The sequence below is a fragment of the Dipodomys merriami genome, unplaced genomic scaffold (assembly GCF_024711535.1).
Source record: "Dipodomys merriami isolate MVZ:Mamm:240054 unplaced genomic scaffold, mDipMer1.0.p SCAF_11, whole genome shotgun sequence".
In the NCBI taxonomy this organism is placed as follows: domain Eukaryota; kingdom Metazoa; phylum Chordata; class Mammalia; order Rodentia; family Heteromyidae; genus Dipodomys; species Dipodomys merriami.
In genome coordinates, this window is record NW_027202382.1 from 38,894,193 (window position 1) to 38,912,684 (window position 18,492).

The 18,492-nt window shown below is 37.2% G+C and overlaps 1 protein-coding gene, 1 non-coding gene and 1 pseudogene across 5 annotated transcripts in view; all 3 read left to right on the forward strand.

Moving 5' to 3' along the window:
- Rabgap1 (RAB GTPase activating protein 1) overlaps positions 1-18,492 on the forward strand; it is a 149,739-nt gene that overhangs the window by 49,662 nt on the left and 81,585 nt on the right. For all 4 annotated transcript variants that reach the window (XM_070013209.1, XM_070013222.1, XM_070013216.1 and 1 more), the window contains 7 exons: positions 340-544; positions 1,938-2,112; positions 2,554-2,711; positions 9,208-9,318; positions 11,118-11,184; positions 13,372-13,474; positions 15,005-15,174. In XM_070013209.1, the coding sequence (XP_069869310.1) occupies positions 340-544; positions 1,938-2,112; positions 2,554-2,711; positions 9,208-9,318; positions 11,118-11,184; positions 13,372-13,474; positions 15,005-15,174 (989 nt within the window). The remainder of the gene's footprint in view (positions 1-339; positions 545-1,937; positions 2,113-2,553; positions 2,712-9,207; positions 9,319-11,117; positions 11,185-13,371; positions 13,475-15,004; positions 15,175-18,492) is intronic.
- Positions 1,141-1,205, forward strand: Trnat-ugu (transfer RNA threonine (anticodon UGU)). The gene has a single exon. It is a non-coding gene; the product is annotated as a tRNA-Thr (tRNA).
- LOC138816923 (nucleoporin Nup37-like) lies at positions 11,412-13,183 on the forward strand (annotated as a pseudogene).

Sequence of the window (18,492 nt, forward strand, 5' to 3'; positions counted from 1 at the left end):
AAATAAACAACTAGAAAACTGGAAGTGGTGCTGTGGCTCAAGTGGTAGAGCGCTAGCTTTGAGCTGAAGAGCTGAGGGACAGCACCCAGGCTCAGAGTTCAAGCTCCACTATCAACAACAACAAAAAAGAATCAGATCTGAATCTCGGGTGACTCTCAGGATTTGGAGTTAATTCTTAACTAATCTCCTAAACATTTTGCTGTTACTGTAGTGTAGGCTTTCTGGTTTCTATGAGCAGTTTTTCTGAGCCTAAACGTTACTTGAAGATTTTTTATTTGCTTTTTATATCCAGACAAGATAAGAATGAAAAGAATCATCTCTAGTATTTGTTTCTTTCAGATTCTGAAGCATCAAGCCCTTTCACACCAGTGGCTGATGAGGACAGTGTGGTTTTCAGTAAACTAACCTATTTAGGCTGTGCCTCAGTTAATGCTCCAAGAAGTGAAGTAGAGGCCCTAAGAATGATGTCAATCTTAAGAAGTCAGTGTCAGATTTCACTGGACGTGACCCTGTCAGTGCCGAATGTATCTGAAGGAACTGTGAGGTGAGAGCAGCCTCTGAAAACGTATGTAAAATTCACATTAGATCTCTGATCTGTTTTACAAAGCAGCATTGGTCAGCAAAATGCATAATTATTTCATTCATTGAAAGCTTTCTTCATTTTCCAAGGATAATAACCTCATGAAAAATGGGATGTATACTCACCCAGTACCAGTAGCTCACAACTAATCCTAGTTACTTAAGAGGCTGAGATCTGAGGATCACAGTTCAAAGCCAGCCTGAGCAGGAAAGTCCAGGAACTCCTATCTCGTTAACCCTCCCTCCCCCACAAAAAAGCCAAAGGGAAGCTGTGGCTCAAGTGGTAGAGAGCTAGCTGTGAGCAAAAAAGCTAAGGGATACTGTCCAGGTCCTGCATTTATGACCCAGGACCAGTACCAAAGAACCCCCCAGCCCCCCCCCAAAAAACCAGGGAAACTCATTTGTCCTTGTTCTGTATATTCTCTACACCCAATCCAGTATAACACATTAGAGATTTAGTTTAGGGATAATTGAATATATTGACCATGATAGTCTGCCTAACAAATTAATTTATATTTTACATATTCCCAGAGTAAAAATACTAGATTATGGGGCTGGGAAGGTGGCTCAGTGGTAGAGCGCTTGCCTTGTATGCAAGAGGCCCTGGGTTCGATTCCTAAGTACCACATGAGCAAAAAGAAAAAAAGCCAGAAGTGGCGCTGTGGCTCTAGTGGTAGAGTGCTAGCCTTGAGCTGAAGAGCTGAGGGACAGCACCCAGGCCCAGAGTTCAGGCCCCATGACCGGACCCCCAAAAAAAAACCAAAAACAAAATACTAGATTGTCACACTATTTCAAAATAGAATTTCAGACTGAGTTTTGAAATTCCAAAATCCTATTGGTGTCAACCTATAGGTGGTTTGCCCCTATAATCTTTTAGCTACTCAAGAGGCTCAGATTTGAGGATCACAGTTAGTGTCAGCCCAGGCAAGAAAGTCCATGAGACTCTTCTCCAATCAACTAGCAAAAAAACTGGAAGTAGAGTTGTGGCTCCAGTGTTAGAGCACTAGCCTTGAACAGAAAAAGCTAAGTGATAGCACTTAGTCTCTAAGTTCAAGCCCCAGTACTAGCACACACAAAAAAACAACAACAACCAACAAAACCTTGTTAAATGTTGGCTATTCCACTGTAGCTACTAATTTGTTTTTTGTTTTTTCAAAGAAAACTAATAACCAGAGAAACTTTTAGAAAGGGCTATTGTTTGGTTGCTTATTGATATTTTTTATACAGATCTCCTTGCTTCCTCCAACCATAAGACCATATATGTAATTATGTAATTATTGTTTGAAAGATGTCTTGAGTTCTAACATGAATATAAGTTGGTAAATGTTCTACTCTTTTTATCTTTTTTATCTGAACAGACTCTTAGATCCTCAGACAAACATGGAAATAGCTAATTACCCTATCTACAAAATCCTCTTCTGTGTCAGAGGGCATGATGGAACTCCTGAGAGTGACTGTTTTGCTTTCACTGAAAGTCACTACAATGCAGAACTCTTCAGAATACACGTCTTCCGGTGTGAGATACAAGAAGCTGTGAGTCCTTAAGAGAAAAATTTCACCTTGACCCCATGGCTGCTAGGAATATCAGAGGAGAGCAGTTGGATATTTCTTGATTGGGTTAGATCTGCATCTTCATTCCAACAGTGGGTTAGACCTGCATCTTCATTCCAGCAGTGTTTTTGCAGACTATTCTTACAGACCTAAACTTGTCAGGATTATTTTTTATTATTAAAAAAAATGTTCAGATAGTTTGTAACATTTAAGAAGTAATTTTTCACTTGTATTTCTAATGCATTTTTACTTTTTAAACCCCTCTTTGGTGATTTTACTTCTTGCTTTAGTTACTTAACAGATAATGTGCTAAAATAAGTAGGAGAAAGGTGTTTATTCCTCAAAGTAGGTAACCTTCTAGCTTTAATAAAACTATTTCCTGTCTTAATGGTAACAGCCCCAATTTCTAATGTCTGGTTGTAGGTAAGCCGGATACTTTACAGCTTTGCCACTGCCTTCCGCCGCTCTGCCAAGCAGACCCCCCTTTCAGCCCCTGCAGCACCACAGACTCCTGACAGTGACATCTTTACCTTCTCTGTGTCTTTAGAAATAAAAGAAGATGATGGGAAAGGTTACTTTAGGTAGGAATTTTATTCATTTTATTGAATTTATATTAGTTGTTATGCAATCTATGGTTTAAGAAAAACTCTTTAAGTCAGTTTATATACGTTTAATACCATGGAGCAATTACTTGTGTGAGAAATGAATATAAGCAAATACACAGCAAGATATAAAGTATAAAGCATTAAAAAAAATCTTGTAGAAAACACGTTATTACCTTATTTTAGTCAAATTTAAAGTAGCTGTCTGAATGCTGGTAAGTATTGTGCCTCAAGTTATTTCCACTGGATTTGTAGCTGCTTTGTTTCCTTATTTTATTTTTGGTTGGTTTTTATGTAGACATCTTTAAGCTTTTGACAAGTATTCCATTGAACACAGTTGAAGAATCCGCCTTAGGGCTTCCACATAGATTTAGAAATAGCTGGTTATGATTTTTAAGTAAAATGATAATTCCTTGAGATGTGTGAAGAACTCTGGAATAAAAATCAAAATGTAAGTTTAATTATTACTATTATTAACAATGGTCCCTTTCCCAAATTTCTTTACATCTTCTGGCAGTAGTTTCCTTATTTATTGAATGCTGTGGCTCCACTCTAAAATCCTTCTTGAAGTTAAGGTTTTATAGTTGCAAATGACTGAGCTATTTTCTTTATATAGGTCATATCATTAAATGGGTGACCAAAAATCAGTATTTTATATACAAGTCTCCTTTCTCTATGGCTACTTAAAAATGGTTAAAATTAAACTGTAAAATTATAAATAATCTCTAATAATTATTTAAATTAGAAAGTTCATTGACAGCTTCAGTAACATTAGTAATGCTTGGTCTCCCTTTATATTGTAATTGGCATGCCCTCTGGTGGTCAATTTGTGTACAGTGGCAATTCAGCTTTTATTTAAGAGCTAAAGGAGGCATTATGTTCTGCCTTCATATTAGCTATGTTCTTTTTCTTTCTTTTTTTGGGGTGGGAGGAACTGGGGTTTGAACTTAGAGTCTTGTACTTGCTAGAGAGTACTGTAGCACTTGAACCACTCCTTCAGCTTTTCTTGTTCTGGTTATTTTTGAGATAGGGTCTTACTTTTTACCTGGGCTAGCCTGGACTTTGATCTTCCTATTTATTTTTCCTATTAAGGTATGATAATGGGAATACCACCATACCTAGCTTTTTCTGTTGAGATGAGGTCTTGTAAGCTGGCCTAAAACCTCTTTGGATCTCAGCTTCCCACATAGATTTAATGACAGGCATGACCATCAGTGCCAGCTCATTAGCTACGGTTTTGTTTTTTGTTTTTGTGAAAATACTGTACAGAGGGGTTACAATTACACAGGCAAGATAATGAGTATATTTCTTATCAAGCATTGTAACCTCCTCCTTTGTTTCCTCTTTCCATCCCTTCCCATCCTACCTCGCCCCCTCCTCCCCCCCACCAAAGTTTTAAAGTTCATTTTTCCAAATAACGACTTATACATCTCATTGTACATTGTACACCATTGTTGCAATGGATCCACCTGTATCCCTATTTAAACGATTTGTTTTTTCCCTCCCCTCCACAAATTATACCATCCTCAAATACAGTGAAAGCAGGGGTTATACCATGGGGGAGGGACATACAAAGCAACAAAGAAATAATCTTATAAATGTGTTAGAAACAATCACCTGAAAGAAAAAAAAACATTTGAGTACATATCATAGGGTTCATTTCCCTAACATCAACTTATCTGACCTTTTCTGCTTGACTCAGACATATACTAGTTATTGCAAATAAGGGAAACCATGGGACCTAAGTTTCTTTGGGCCTGGCTTACTTCACTTAATATAATTTTGACATTGCCCCATTTGTTAGGAATTGGAAAGACTAGCTACGTTTTTTGTTGTTCCAATATTGAGAACTCGACTTCATGCTCTCACTTAGCTTTTTGGCTCAAGACTGATGTTCTACCACTGAGGCCATACCTCCACTTCTGGCTTTTTGCTAATTGGAGATAAAAGTCTCAAAGACCTCCTGCCTGGGCTGGCCTTGAGCCAAGATCTTCAGATCTCAGCCTGAGTAACTAGGATTACAGGCATGAGCCTCCAGTACCTGGCTTAGATACTTTTTTTTTCTTTTATCAGTGTGCTGATCCTAGGGCTTGAACTCAGGGCCTGAGTGTTGTCCTTAAACTTCTTTTGCTCAAAGGTAGCACTGTACCACTTGAGCCATAGCTCACTTCTGGCTTTTTGGAAGTTTATTGGAGATAAAGTCTCACAGACTTCCTGTCTGAACTAATAACTTCAAACACTTATAGCCTCCTAAGTAGCTAGGATTATAGGGGTGAGCTCCCAGCACCTGACTGAGCTACATTCTTCCTCTTCTTTCTTCTTTCTTTCCTCCTCTCTTCTTCTTTCTTCTTCATCCTCCTCCTCCTTCCTTCTTTTTTCTTCCTTCTCTTTCTGGGCCTGGGCGTTGTCCCTCAGCTCTTCAGCTCAAGGCTAGCACTCTACCACTTGAGCCACAGCGCCACTCCTCTTCTTCCTTCTTTCTTCTTTCTTCTTCTTTTTCTTCCTTCTTCCTTCTTCCTTCTTCCTTCTTCCTTTTCTTCTTCCTTTCTTATTCTTTCCTCCTTTCTTTTTTTCTTTCTTTCTTCTCCTTCTCATTCTTCTGTCTCCTCCTCCTCTTTCCTTTTTCCTTCGTCCTTGTTTCTTTTCCTTCTCCTTCACTTCTTCCTCCTCCTTTTTTTTTTAAAAAATGGGGCTTTGAACTCAGATCCTGGGCATTGACCCCAAGCCACAGTTCCACTTCCAGTTTTCTGGTGGTTCATTGAAGTTATGTTGAAAATGAACTTTACAACTTCAGGGTGGGGGAAGGGAAGAATTAGGGAGGTGGGAGGAAAGGGATAGTAGGGGAAAAACAAAGGGGGGAGTTACAATGCTCGATAGGAAATGTACTCATTACTGTACTCATGTAACTGTAACCCCTCTGTACAGTATCTTTACAATAATTTTTTTTAAAGAGTCTTACCCAGGCTGGCTTCGAACTGTATTCCTCAGATCTCAGCTTCCTGAGTAACTAATTATAGCCATGAGCCATCAGTGCCGGACTTAATCTACATTCTTAAAGCATCACTTCAGTGAGGTATTCTTGTCAATGGGGAAAGGAAATTGAAGTTTACATAGTTTTTAATGTTTTCCTTCCTAAGAAATAAGTTTCTTTAGGCTGTACTTTTCCCTTTTTTTGAAGATTTTTATGTAACTCCTGTTTCTAAATTCTAATTATGAATAGAAAAGATGTCTCAGAAACATGTTGGATAACTTGTCTCCCTTCTGAGATCAGACATATTCAAGTATAATGACTATACACGTCTCTATTTATTGCCATAAGTACTATTAGAGCCTTGGATGATCACATTTGCTTGTCACATTTTTTTAGGGTATTGTTTTCTCTTTCTTTTTTTAATGGGGGTTTACTGTAAGTAGTACTGTGTTAACTCCTTCTAGTGATGAAATAATTGAAAAACATTTCTTGTCAGATTTTACCATCAGGAGCTTAGTATTGATATATACTTCAGCATCCACAGAACATAGAGACTAGGGTATCTACTGACACTTGAAAATTGGGTTTGTCAGGGCTGGGAAGGTAGCTCAGTGTTAGAGTGCTTGCCTTGCATACATGAGGCCCTGGGTTCGATTCTTCAGCACCACATAAGCAGAAAAAGCCGAAAATGGCACTGTGGCTCAAGTGATGATAGAGTTGCTAGCCTTGAGCTGAAGAGCTGAGGGACAGTGCCCAGACCCAGAGTTCAGGCCTCAGGACTTACAAAAACAAAAAAGAAAAGGAAGAAAGAAAATTGGGTTTCTCTATCTTATAGGTTGAATTTCTGTCAACCACAAATACTAAATTTGGCATGCCAAAGTTGTCTTTGAACATGTTTGTTATTTCTAGACATCTTTGTTAAGATTCTTTGACATTTTCCAATCTAAGTGTTATATAATATTCTTGAACTTGGTTAGTATGTAAATACAGATGGGTTTTAAACTAGTTTTCAGTTACTTTTAGCTGGAGTACATACTTAGAGCTCTCATCTAGCCATTTATTTTTATTTTATTTTTTTATTTTTTGTTGGTCGTGGGGTTGAATTCAGGGCCTGAACACTGTCCCTAAGCTTGTTATGGGGAAAAGAGTCCATCACTCAGAGACAGTCTCATGTAAAATGATGGCTTTATTGGGGAAGTGGATAGCTGACCAGCCAAGAATGCAGCACAGAGTCTGGAGCTGAAACTGCTACCCCAAATGGCCCACAAGCTAGGGTTTTAAAAGGCAAAATCCATGTGGTCAAGCCTGGCCACAAGCAAGTGGCCAGCAGGATTGTAACACATGAATAAAGATTGCATAATTTATGTCAGTGGCCAGTGGGGTTACAGTCCGTCTCATAGTAACTGTTTGAACTAACCTATCATTCTGGTTTGAATTGGTTTGTGAATTTAGGGTCTCCACATAAAGCAGGTGGATATTCTTACTCATGGGAGCTGTACATTTCAGAAACATAATGTCATATGTCCGTGCATCCTTGAAGCTGGGGGTTGTTACAAAGACAGCTACAAGAGATTTATTACTAAGATAGCTATAGGAGGATACACAACATGGCAAGGCAGGCGCCATTCTAATTAGGCAGGGTATGAGACAGGGCTGAAGTCCATGTGAAATACGTTTTAAGGTCTCCCTTTATGGTCTCTGTTTTTAGTAAAGAGTCAATTTCTCAGCTTAGTTTTTCTCACACAGTCTGGGACCCTAACAGTCTAGGAGACGCTTCCCCCCTACAAGCTCTACCACTTTGAGCCACAGCACTCCTTCTGATTTTCTGGTGGTTAATTGGAGATCAGACTCTCACAGACTTTCCAGCCCAGGCTGTCTTGGAACTACAGTCCTTAGATCTCAGCCTCCTGAGTAGCTAGGATTACAGGCGTGAGCCACTGGTGCCCCAGCAAATTCCTTCTTTTTTTTTTTTTTTTTTTTTCTTTTTTTGTCAGTCATGGGGCTCGAACTTGTCCTGGGCACTGTCTCTCAGCTTTTCTGCTCAAGGCTAGTGCTGTACCACTTTGAGCCACAGCGCCTTTTCCTCCTCTAGCTGTGTATTTCATCTGTCTCTGGTTCTACTGCTATTATGTAAAATTTGTCTAGAAGTAGATACAATTTAGATGTACTGTATATTGAATAAATGCTACAAGCAACTGTTTGTATTGTGTTTGAGAATGAAGGGACTAGATGGTGTGAGAAATGAAGGCATTATTTTGATAAACTGGCCTTTTAAGAGTATTTTTTATAAAGCTAATGACTACTAACTTACCAGTGTTATTTTACAATGGATGATAATTAGTATTAATATAATAAATATGCCATAGCTTAAAGCCAGCCCTTTTTATTGTTAGACAACAGTTTATCATTGGCTATAACTCCTTTATCTCTGTTATATTTTAGGGATAACTTGTTTTGAAATTCAAAGTATTTATGATTAAGTATCTTTTTCTTCATTATGCATTTAAAGAAATAAGACACTAATGATTTACAAAATTTAGTGACTAGTCAAGCCCCATAATCTTAACTACTCAGGAGACTGAGATATGAGGATTGAGGTTTGAAGCCAGCCAGGCAGGAAACTTCAAGATTCTTATCTCCAATAAGCTACTCAGAAAAAGGCAGGAAGTGGTACTGTGGCTCAAGTGGTAGAGTGCTAGCCTTGAGCAAAAAGAATCTCAGGAATAGTGCCCAGGCTCTGAGTTCAAGCCCCAGGACAAGAAAGAGAGAGGGGGGAGGGGAGGGAGAAAGGGAGGAGGGAAGAAGGAAAGAAGGGAGGGAGAGAAAAGAAAAAATTAGGGAGGGAAGGCACTAAGGAAGGAGAAAGGGAGGGAGGGAAAAGAAAATCTTAGGGACCAAATATTTTTTTTTAATTTTATATATATAGATATATGTATTTTTTTTTCAGTCATGTGGCTTGAACTCTGGGCCTAGGCACTGTCCTGTCCCTCAGCTGTTCAGCTCAAGGCAAGTGCTCTACCACTTGAGCCAGAGTGCCATTTCCAGTTTTCTGGTGGTTAATTGGAGATAAGAGTCTCAAGGACTTTCCTGTCCAGGCTGGCTTTGAACTGTGATCCTCACATCTCAGCCCACTGAGTAGCCAAGATTACAGGTGTGAGTCACCAGCACTCGACAGGGACCAAATATTTAAAAAGTTAACTTTAAGAAAAATCATGTATACCAGATTGCATGCTAAGTACTTATTTGATTTTTATAGCAACAAAACAAAAAAAACTAAAGCAATATTTTGGGAAACCTGAGTGGGGTTTATTTTATTTTTTGCCCTTTTTCCTTTAGCGATTATAAATACTTTAGTATATTGCCTAAAGTGATGATGATTTATATCAGGATGATATAAAAATGATGATCCTTTTTTTCTTTTTGGTAATATTTGAAAATTAGGGATAGAATCAGAAGTGAAAGAAAAATTGCCTTATAAATTTAATCAAATATGTTTGTCTATAGTGCTGTTCCCAAAGATAAGGACAGACAATGCTTTAAACTACGCCAAGGAATTGATAAGAAGATTGTCATCTATGTGCAACAAACAACTAATAAAGAACTCGCCATTGAAAGGTAAGCATATTTAGTAAGCTTAGCTTGAATATAAATTTTGTTGATTATCATTTTAGCTATCCTGTATTTCAAAATATATTTAAAGTCTTTTGACATCTAGGGGATTCTTTTGCTTATTGTAGTTGAATGCTCTATTACTTTGAAATTAACTCCCATACCAGGAAATGGAAACAGGAGTTTTTCTCTTTGTTGTTGTTCTTGTTTTCTTCTTGTCTTCTTTGTTCATTTATCTGTTTTTGGGAGGACATGGGAGGGGCACAGAAATGGAGGGACAAAGGGTGAACAAATGCAGCTGTGGTACTCATTAGACACTATGTTGAAATGAACTTTATAACTTGTAGATAGGAACATGAGGGGAAACTGGGAGAGGCAAGGGAAAGTATGATATTGTCCAAAAAGAAATGTACTCATTACATGACTTATGTCACTCCAAATCCTCTGTATATCACCCTTATAATATCAATAGAAAAAAGTTTTAAAGAAATAACTCCCATAAATCCTCAGCTATTATGTTAATATCAGGTATGTGGTAATAGAAAACAGTAAAGAAGTAAAGATTACAACTTTTTTCTTTATTAAGATTAAGTAATTACAAAAATTTCACAGTATTGTTGCATAATGATACCTACCTACACTCACCAACACATTTTAACCTTCACAATACTAATTGTCATTATCTTGATCTACAAATCTTAAGAAATATACAGATTTTAACAACAAAACTATTTTTCCATATTGGGCGATTTGTGTATTTCTTTTATTTTTGGGGGTGGAGGGATCCGGTTGTGGGGCCTGAACTCTGGGCCTGGGCGCTGTCCCTCAGCTCTTCAGCTCAAGGCTAGCACTCTACCGCTTGAGCCACAGCGCCACTTCTGGCTTTTTTCTTTTTTCTTATATGGTGCTGAGGAATCGAACCCAGGGCCTCAAGCATGCAAGCGCTCTACTGAGCCACCTTCCCAGCCCCTGATTTGTATATTTCTTTGCTTTTGCTTAGTGTTAGCTGTTTCCTCTTTCTCTCTCATTCCCTCTCTCCCATCTCTGCCCTTGAGTTGCTTAGTTCACTTTCATCAATGTCCACTGCAGCTGATGGGCCCCTCTGCTGTATTTTTTCACCCGTTTTCCTCTAGTTCTGTTTCCCCATCATAGATAGCTTCCCTCACATGTGCACATATATACACTTGGAGTCATCTAGAAGCTATATGACAAAGTAAGAAGAGGTCCTTTGTTTCTTGGGTCCTGTTTACTTTGTCATATCTCATTACATTTTGAATCTAACATCCACATATCTGGGAGAATATACACTATATGTCTGTCTGATCTTGGCTTATCTCTATCAACATGATTTGTTCTAGTTCCATCCATTTCCCTGTAAATGCCATTATTTTGTTCTTTCTAATGGCCATGTAATATTCCATTGTATATAGGTACCATAGTTTTTGGATCCATTCATCTGTGGTGGGACATCTGGGTTGTCTTCATATCTTGGTTATTGTGAATAGTGTAGCAATGAACATGGAGGCGCATATGTCCTTGTATCCTGTTTTCTGTTCTATGGGTAGATGCCTAGGAGTGGTATGGCTGGGTCATAGGGAAGGTCTATGTTTAGTTTTCTGAGGAACCTCCAGACTGCTTTCCAGAGTAGTATTAGTTTATGTTTAACAACACTATTTTATAGCTAATTCTAATAACTGTCCTTTTTTCTGTCTATAAGAAGTTTTTAAGTGATCAAATTTCAATTTTGGGGGGGGTATAGGAGGTTTATTTCTTTTTCTTCAAATTTATGTGATTTCTGTCTCTAGATGCTTTGGTCTCCTCCTAAGCCCAGGAAAAGATGTACGAAATAGTGACATGCATTTATTAGATTTGGTAAGTTAGATTTTCTTTTTGCTGAAAGATTATATACTTTTTCCTTAGGTTGTTTTACTTTATATCATCAGAATCTAACGTTTATGAAGGCATTCTCATAAGCTATAAAACACTACACAGTATTGTTTTTCCTGATGTGTCATTTATAAGTCTGATCTTGGTTGACTATCTCAGCCTTAATTTCTTAACTATGTGATCTTGATAGTCTTGTTTACTAGGTTAGATTGATGTGTGGGAATAAGAGGAGAAAATTTGCCAGAGAATTCTTTGCAAACAGTCATATGCTTTACAAGTTGTAAGAGGAGCCAAGTGTAGTGGTACAAACCTGTAATCCTGAACTGGTAATAGTATCATGATTTCGAAGTCAGCCTGAATGACATATCAAAATTCTGTGTGAAAAACCAGTCCCCTCCAAACAAACAAAAACCTACAAAACAAAAATCGTATAAATCATAAGTATTCAAATTTTTGCTATGATACGAACATCTTCCTTTTCAGAACTAAAAACTATATTGTCTTATTAATAGAACTGAGCATAGGTTTCAGGTACTACATTTCCCTAATGTTCCTTCAACTTGATGTGATATACAGATATTTACAGAAACCGTTTGAGGAACAGTTGTACTAAAAATCGACACATTTTTAATCATAACAGTCATCAATCATATGTACTACTACTTTAAAAAACAAAACAAAACTTATGGGCTGGGAATGTGACTTAGTGGTAGAGTGCCTGACATGCATGTGGGTTCGATTCCTCAGCACCACATAAACAGATAAGGCTGAAAGTGGTGCCTGTGGCTCAAGTGGTAGAGTGCTGGCCTTGAGCAAAAGAAGCTCAGGGACAGTGCCCAGGCCCTGAGTTCAAGCCCCAGAACTGGCAAAAACAACAACAACAAAAAAAGAAAAACAACCAGAAAACTTACAATTGATCTGGTAACCAGCTTCACTCACGTTGCATCCACCTTCTCCATGGCCACTAGAAGCCACTTTATTTGTATAATTTCTCAAATTTTGATATGTGGCAAAACTGCCAAAAGTAATACTACCTATATTAAAAGGTAGGGCAGAATTTACTGCACCTGGAGCAGAATTGCTCCCTTTGAGGGTAGGATTCAGGAAATCTAATTGGTGGCAATAATTATGTGATTCTTTGCATATGCACATTTCAGGAGGAAGCAGTAGTCATTGAAGAAGTTTCATATAAAGCACTACAGATATGTCTCCATGGGGTCAGAGTCAGTGGCATAGTTTGGAGCCCAGAGACTAGACTCCTTTTGCCTCCAGTAATCAAGTTTTGTTTTCATCTGCTGACATGAATATTACATTATTAACTGTAGATGTTCAAAGTAAAATGAATAGTAGGTTTAAGAAGACCATTCAGATTTCATTAATGGTTGGGAGTTGCATCCCAAACAAGGACAAGAAATTTCAAGTATGAGTGAGTGAGTAATGATAATATCTGCAACAGGATTTAGGCCTTGGAAGGCAAACAGCTCATTCTGTTCTTCATTCCCATGGATCAAATGTGTTCTAGCATCTTGAGGAAACTTATGAGCCAGTGGTTATAGAAAAGAACACAACAGTTATATGACTGTTATATGTTATATGACTGCTTTTAACCTGCTAGGCTATTTTGTCTCTTGAATCAGAACAGATGCCATTAATGTCAGAATGCTGCTGCTTAAAGAAACACCTTCAAAGTTACAGCTATTGCGGGAATTGTTTAATTTGGAATATCACTTGGTTTAGTTATGCTCTAGTGCCTGTGTATTCAGACAATATGCAGTTTGTGAAAACGTGTTTGCAACCACTGGTTTTGGAAAATAGCAAGTGACTTTCAAATTCACTGTTTAGCACTCCCTTCCTTCCCCATTCTCTTTGGTCAGTAGCTGCTGGATCTGGCCTTTCTTGGCACAGAACTCTCATGCTGTATGCTGTTGGAGACCACAAGCTGTTGTTTTAGGTCACTGAGATGTATTTCTGCTTTAAATCCTAAACTTAGTGTTTTTAGTACATCTTTTAGAAAATTTCTTAATTTTATGTTAAAATACACAGTAAACTTTAAAAAATGGATAATCTTACATACATATTTTTTCAACTCCTGTTTATTAAAAGCAGCAAAATGTCAATTAGCTATTATTCACTTACTTTAGCATAAAGGTTTGTTTTTACTCTTTTCTTTAGGAGTCTATGGGCAAAAGTTCAGATGGCAAGTCTTATGTTATTACTGGAAGCTGGAATCCAAAATCCCCACATTTTCAAGTTGTAAATGAAGAAACTCCAAAAGGTGATGCAAATTGCTTTTATGAATATTTTACTCTCAAGAAGCTACCCAGTCCAGGCACCTGTGGCTCACTACTATAATCCTAGCTAATCAGGAGACTGACTGCCATCCTGTGGAAGATCTATCTCCAATTAACCAGCAAAAAACAACCCCCCAAAAAACAAACAGCTAGATTGGTGGCATAGCTCAAATGGTAGACCATCAGGCTTGAGCAAGAAAGCTAGGGGTCAAAGACCCTAACTTATAAGCCCTTGTACCTGCATAAAGAAAAAAATAAAGATACCCAGACTTGGGTGGGGTTGATGGTGGTTTATGCCTATAATCCAGTTATGAAAAAAACACTGATCAGAGGATTGTGGTCTTAGGCCAGAGTGGGAAAAGCATATGAGACCCTATCTGAAACAAACTAAAAAGCTCAAGTAGTAAAGCTCTTGTTTAACCAAAAAAAAAGTAGAACATACACAAACCTTAAGGTTGCTTGACCAGTTTCTAGTATTTGCCTAATTCTGGTGAAACAAATGACTTGAATAGAGTTTCTTGTTAAATTTACCTGTAAACAAAGTATTTTTGCTTATTTGTTTTTCTCTTCTCTTCATTTTCCCTTTTGTTTTTATGTACTTATGTATTTACAGACTTCTACATTTTGTTTTTGTAGAGAGATAATCCATGCACGTATGGTTAAATATTCAAAGGACATACATAGAAAAGTGAGTGTGTTACAGTCCATGGTGCCCCTTTTCAAAGAGAATCACCATTAGCAGTTTCCTTGTATAATTTCAGGTATTCTGTGCAAAACAACTTCTAGTTTTTTGAGACAAGGTCTTGTTAAATAGCCCCAAATGCCTGTGTCTCATGATACTCCTACCTTCGTTTCCCGAGTGCTTCATAAAGAAGTTTTTTTTTTTTTTTTAAGTTATCTCATGTTTTTCCTAAGTGACCTTTAATAGTATCTTAATGTCATAGCTTAAAAATGTAGTTATTTGCTTAATGAGGCCCTCTTATTGCACATTTATTTTTCCTAGAATTCATGGCAATATACAAATGGATAAAGGACATAAACTAGCAGTTCTGAAGTAGAAGATCTGTAAAATTATTAGCTAAGTTTAAAAGTTGAGAATTTCCAGTGTTGTTGAGGGTAGCACAAAGAAGATACATATATGTGGAACAAAACATTTCTATGCTTTAAAACATGCATTGGTGTCACTTTCTAGTTTTAGTGCTCCAAAAATCAAATTTTCAATGTTTTTCTTTTTTAATTGTGAAAATACCGTACAGAGGGGTTACAATTACATGGTTAAGGTAATGACTACATTTCTTATCAAGCATTGTTGCCTCCTCCTTTGTTTATCCCCCTCCCCCAATGTTTTTCAAAGCAACAATTTACCTAATAATTTAAAATTATGGTTGACCTTAAGATAATCTTGAAAGGTTGTAATAAAAGTAATTGTTGTTCTAGTAATTGTATGAGCAAATGTATTTCCATCTGTTTTTTGTTTGTTTGTTTGTTATTCTCATCTTTTCTCTGTCTCCTAGATAAAGTACTCTTCATGACCACAGCTGTTGATTTGGTAATAACAGAAGTACAGGAGCCTGTTCGCTTTCTCCTAGAGACAAAAGTTCGAGTTTGCTCACCTAATGAAAGATTATTCTGGCCTTTCAGCAAACGTAGTACTACTGAAAATTTCTTTTTGAAACTAAAGCAGGTACTGATTTTTATTTTTTATAAATTCAAAAGGAAAAATAAGGAAAACTTATGTAAGAGGCAGATTTAACCTTAGAACATCAGATTTTTAAGTAGTCATATGTATTTTAGATATATTAAAAGGAAAAGCAATGTCATTTTTAGAGTTATCCATCTATGTATAATTTTAATATTCTTGACTTTTTCTTAAAAAGCCAAGTTTCTATTTGCTCATTTATTCTTAGCATGAGCACATTTTAGCATTTATTAATGCAAATATGCCAATGACATATTCTCTTAGTTTTTTTTGTTTTTGTTTTTGTTTTTTTGTTTTTGTTTTTGGTCAGTCGTGGGGCTTGAACTCTGGGCTTGGGCACTATCCCTCAGCTCTTCAGCTCCAGAATATAGCACTCTACCACTTTAGCCACTGCACCACTTCTGGTTTTCTGAGTGGTTTATTGGTGATAAGAGTCTCACGGACTTTCCTGCCCAGGCTGGCTTTGAACTGCAATCCTCAGGTCTCAGTCTCTCCTGAGTAGCTAGCATGATAGGCTTGAGCCACCATACCCAGCTTTTTTTTTTTTTTCATTTTACACATAATATCCCATAGATTTCTGACCTCCATAGTTTTTTGTGAAGAGTGATATGTAATATGTTATTTTTCTGGGCCGCTTTTAAGATTACTGTGGTATCATTGATTTTTAGACATTTAACTATTGTACTTAGGTGTTATTCTCTTTTTGTCTAACCTTCTTGGGATTTGCTAGCCTTCTTAAATTTCTTTTTTTTTTTTTTGGGTCCGGTCGTGGGGCCTGAACTCTGGGCCTGGGCACTGTCCCTCAGCTCTTCAGCTCAAGGCTAGCGCTCTACCACTTGAGCAATAGCGCCACTTCCGACTTTTTTGTTTTTGCTTATGTGGTGCTGAGGATTTGAACCCAGGGCCTCAGGCATGCAAGGCAAGCGCTCTACCACTGAGCCACCTTCCCAGCCCCCCTTCTTAAATTTCTAAAAAAATATTAACCAAATTTGGGGGAATTTTGGCCTCTTTAGTCTTCAATATTTTTTCTATTTATTTTTTTCTTTTCTTGCTTCTTCTTTTCTTCTTTTGTTTGCTTTTTTCTTTTAGTCAGGCTCTTGTTATATAGCCAGGCTAGCCTGTAATTTAGGATTCTTCAGCTTCAGTCTTCTGAGTACTGTGACCACAAAGGTAGTACAACCTTTTATAGTGGCATGGCTACTTTTAGAAGCTAATTACACATATTCTCAATATCTTGAGAATAAATTTTGAGGCTTTTCTTTCAAATCTGCTTTTCCATATGACAAACTTATTGGTAACTTGTCTGTTTTGTCATTTCTATATGTCCATGGAATGAGGTTTTCATTTTTTTAGGTTTTATACCTTATATATATTTTTTCGTTTCCAGAGTGTTCAGGCAGTTCTTTCTTCTTCTTTCTTACCCTTATTTACGAGTTTATTTTCTCCTGCAATTTACTATTTTGTTCTTTTATGGGACTTTCTTTTGCACCTTGGAGCATTTACAATATAGTTATTTCAGAAATGCTTGACCGCTGATGAGTAATTTTTTCCTATACTAATGTCTGGCTTATAATTTCAGATTATAGTTTATAAACACTTTAAGCAGTACATTGTAGACAGTCTTGAGTCAGTTCTGGTCTTTTTTATTTTTGATGGTACTAGTGTTTAAACTCATGTGATATGTTACAGTCTTATGCAAACTACCTTCTCATCTTTTTTTCTCCCCACTGATTTTGTTTCAAGCATTAGAATATCATAGTAGTTCTCAATAAGGATTTTTTGAATTCAGTTTTATTTGCATGCACCTTTGATTTTTCATTATCTAAAATTAGTGTTGAATGTGGATTTGAATATCCTTTTCCACAATAGTAAAAATGCTGATTCCAGATTGGCTCTATTTAGCATACTTAAAAAATAGGCAGAGAAGTCACACAAGGTGTTTTTAGTGATGTGTTAGAAACAGACAGTAAACCTGACTGGTAAGGAGCAGAGGATTAGCATATGGTCTTTACTCCGTGGTGGGGGACACCCAGCCCACAGGTCACGAATGCTGTGAAATCATCTGGTACATGATAGGACAAACACATATACTTCTTGTCTGCCTCTCCTTGGCTGCCCCTGGCCATCTGCCTTACTGATAATTTTGTATGCCCCATAATGGTTTTATAAGTATCAAATGGCAGTTAGTAGTAAAAAGATTCCCCTTCCTTATAACACTGGATTAGAGGCAGCGTACATAAATCTTACCACTGACTGGATTTATGGTTTTGAGCAACTTCTTTGAACTCTCTGTGTCTTGGTTTATCGAACTGCAAATTGGCAGCAGTAATAGAATCTCTTCCTTGTTATTGTGACATAAAACAAGAAAGCATCCATCACAGTTGGAATATTTTCCAGGACATCAATAAGTTCTCCATACATTTTAGTTTTTATAATTGAGAGACTATGAAACCTCAGTGGGATTCAAGAAGGATTAAAAAAAACTCAAGTCATAAAATCAACAATGCTGAGATTTATTTATTTGCTTACTTACTTAGAGACAAGGTATTGTTATGTAGTCTAGATTGGCCTGGAACCCATGATTCTCCTCACTCAGCTTATTGATTCCTGGGGATTACAGATGTGCACCAGCACCCCACTGCTATCCATTGTTTGGGTAGAGGATCAGTACTGAGGGAAACTGACTTTAGAAATTAAACCAATTTAAAAGCATCACTGCAAGTTCAGAGAGTAAAAGGGAGATACTCTTCAGTCTCTAGATCAGCTGGGCACTGGTGGCTCACACCTGTAATCCTAACTACTCAGGAGACTGAGATCTGAGGATCATAGTTCAAAGCCAGCCCAGGCAGAAAAGTCCATTAGGCTTTTATCTCCAGCTAACCACCAGAAAACTGGAAGTGGCACTGGCTCAAAGGCTAGAGCACTAGCCCTGAGCAAAAGTGCTCAGGAATAGCACTCAGACCCTGAGTTCAAACCCCATGACTAAACAAAAAAAAAATTTTTTTTAAGTCTCTAGACCAAGAGGCAGAAAATAGAAATTCATTGAATAATATTTTAACATAAATTTATATGTCAAAAATCTGTTTAATTAGAGTTTTCTCTTTTACCTGATTAAAGTGATGATAAATAAAACTTGTATTTTCCCTTAGGTCTAATGTACAATTTTGGACTGAGATAGCTTTGCAGGCAGGAATATTAACTTTGTGATTGAGTCTGGAATAATATATCTTTTCATGGAAATACATTTGTTCAATTTAAGCAAGATTTAAAAGTAATTTTATATAATGTACTATCCTAGAACCT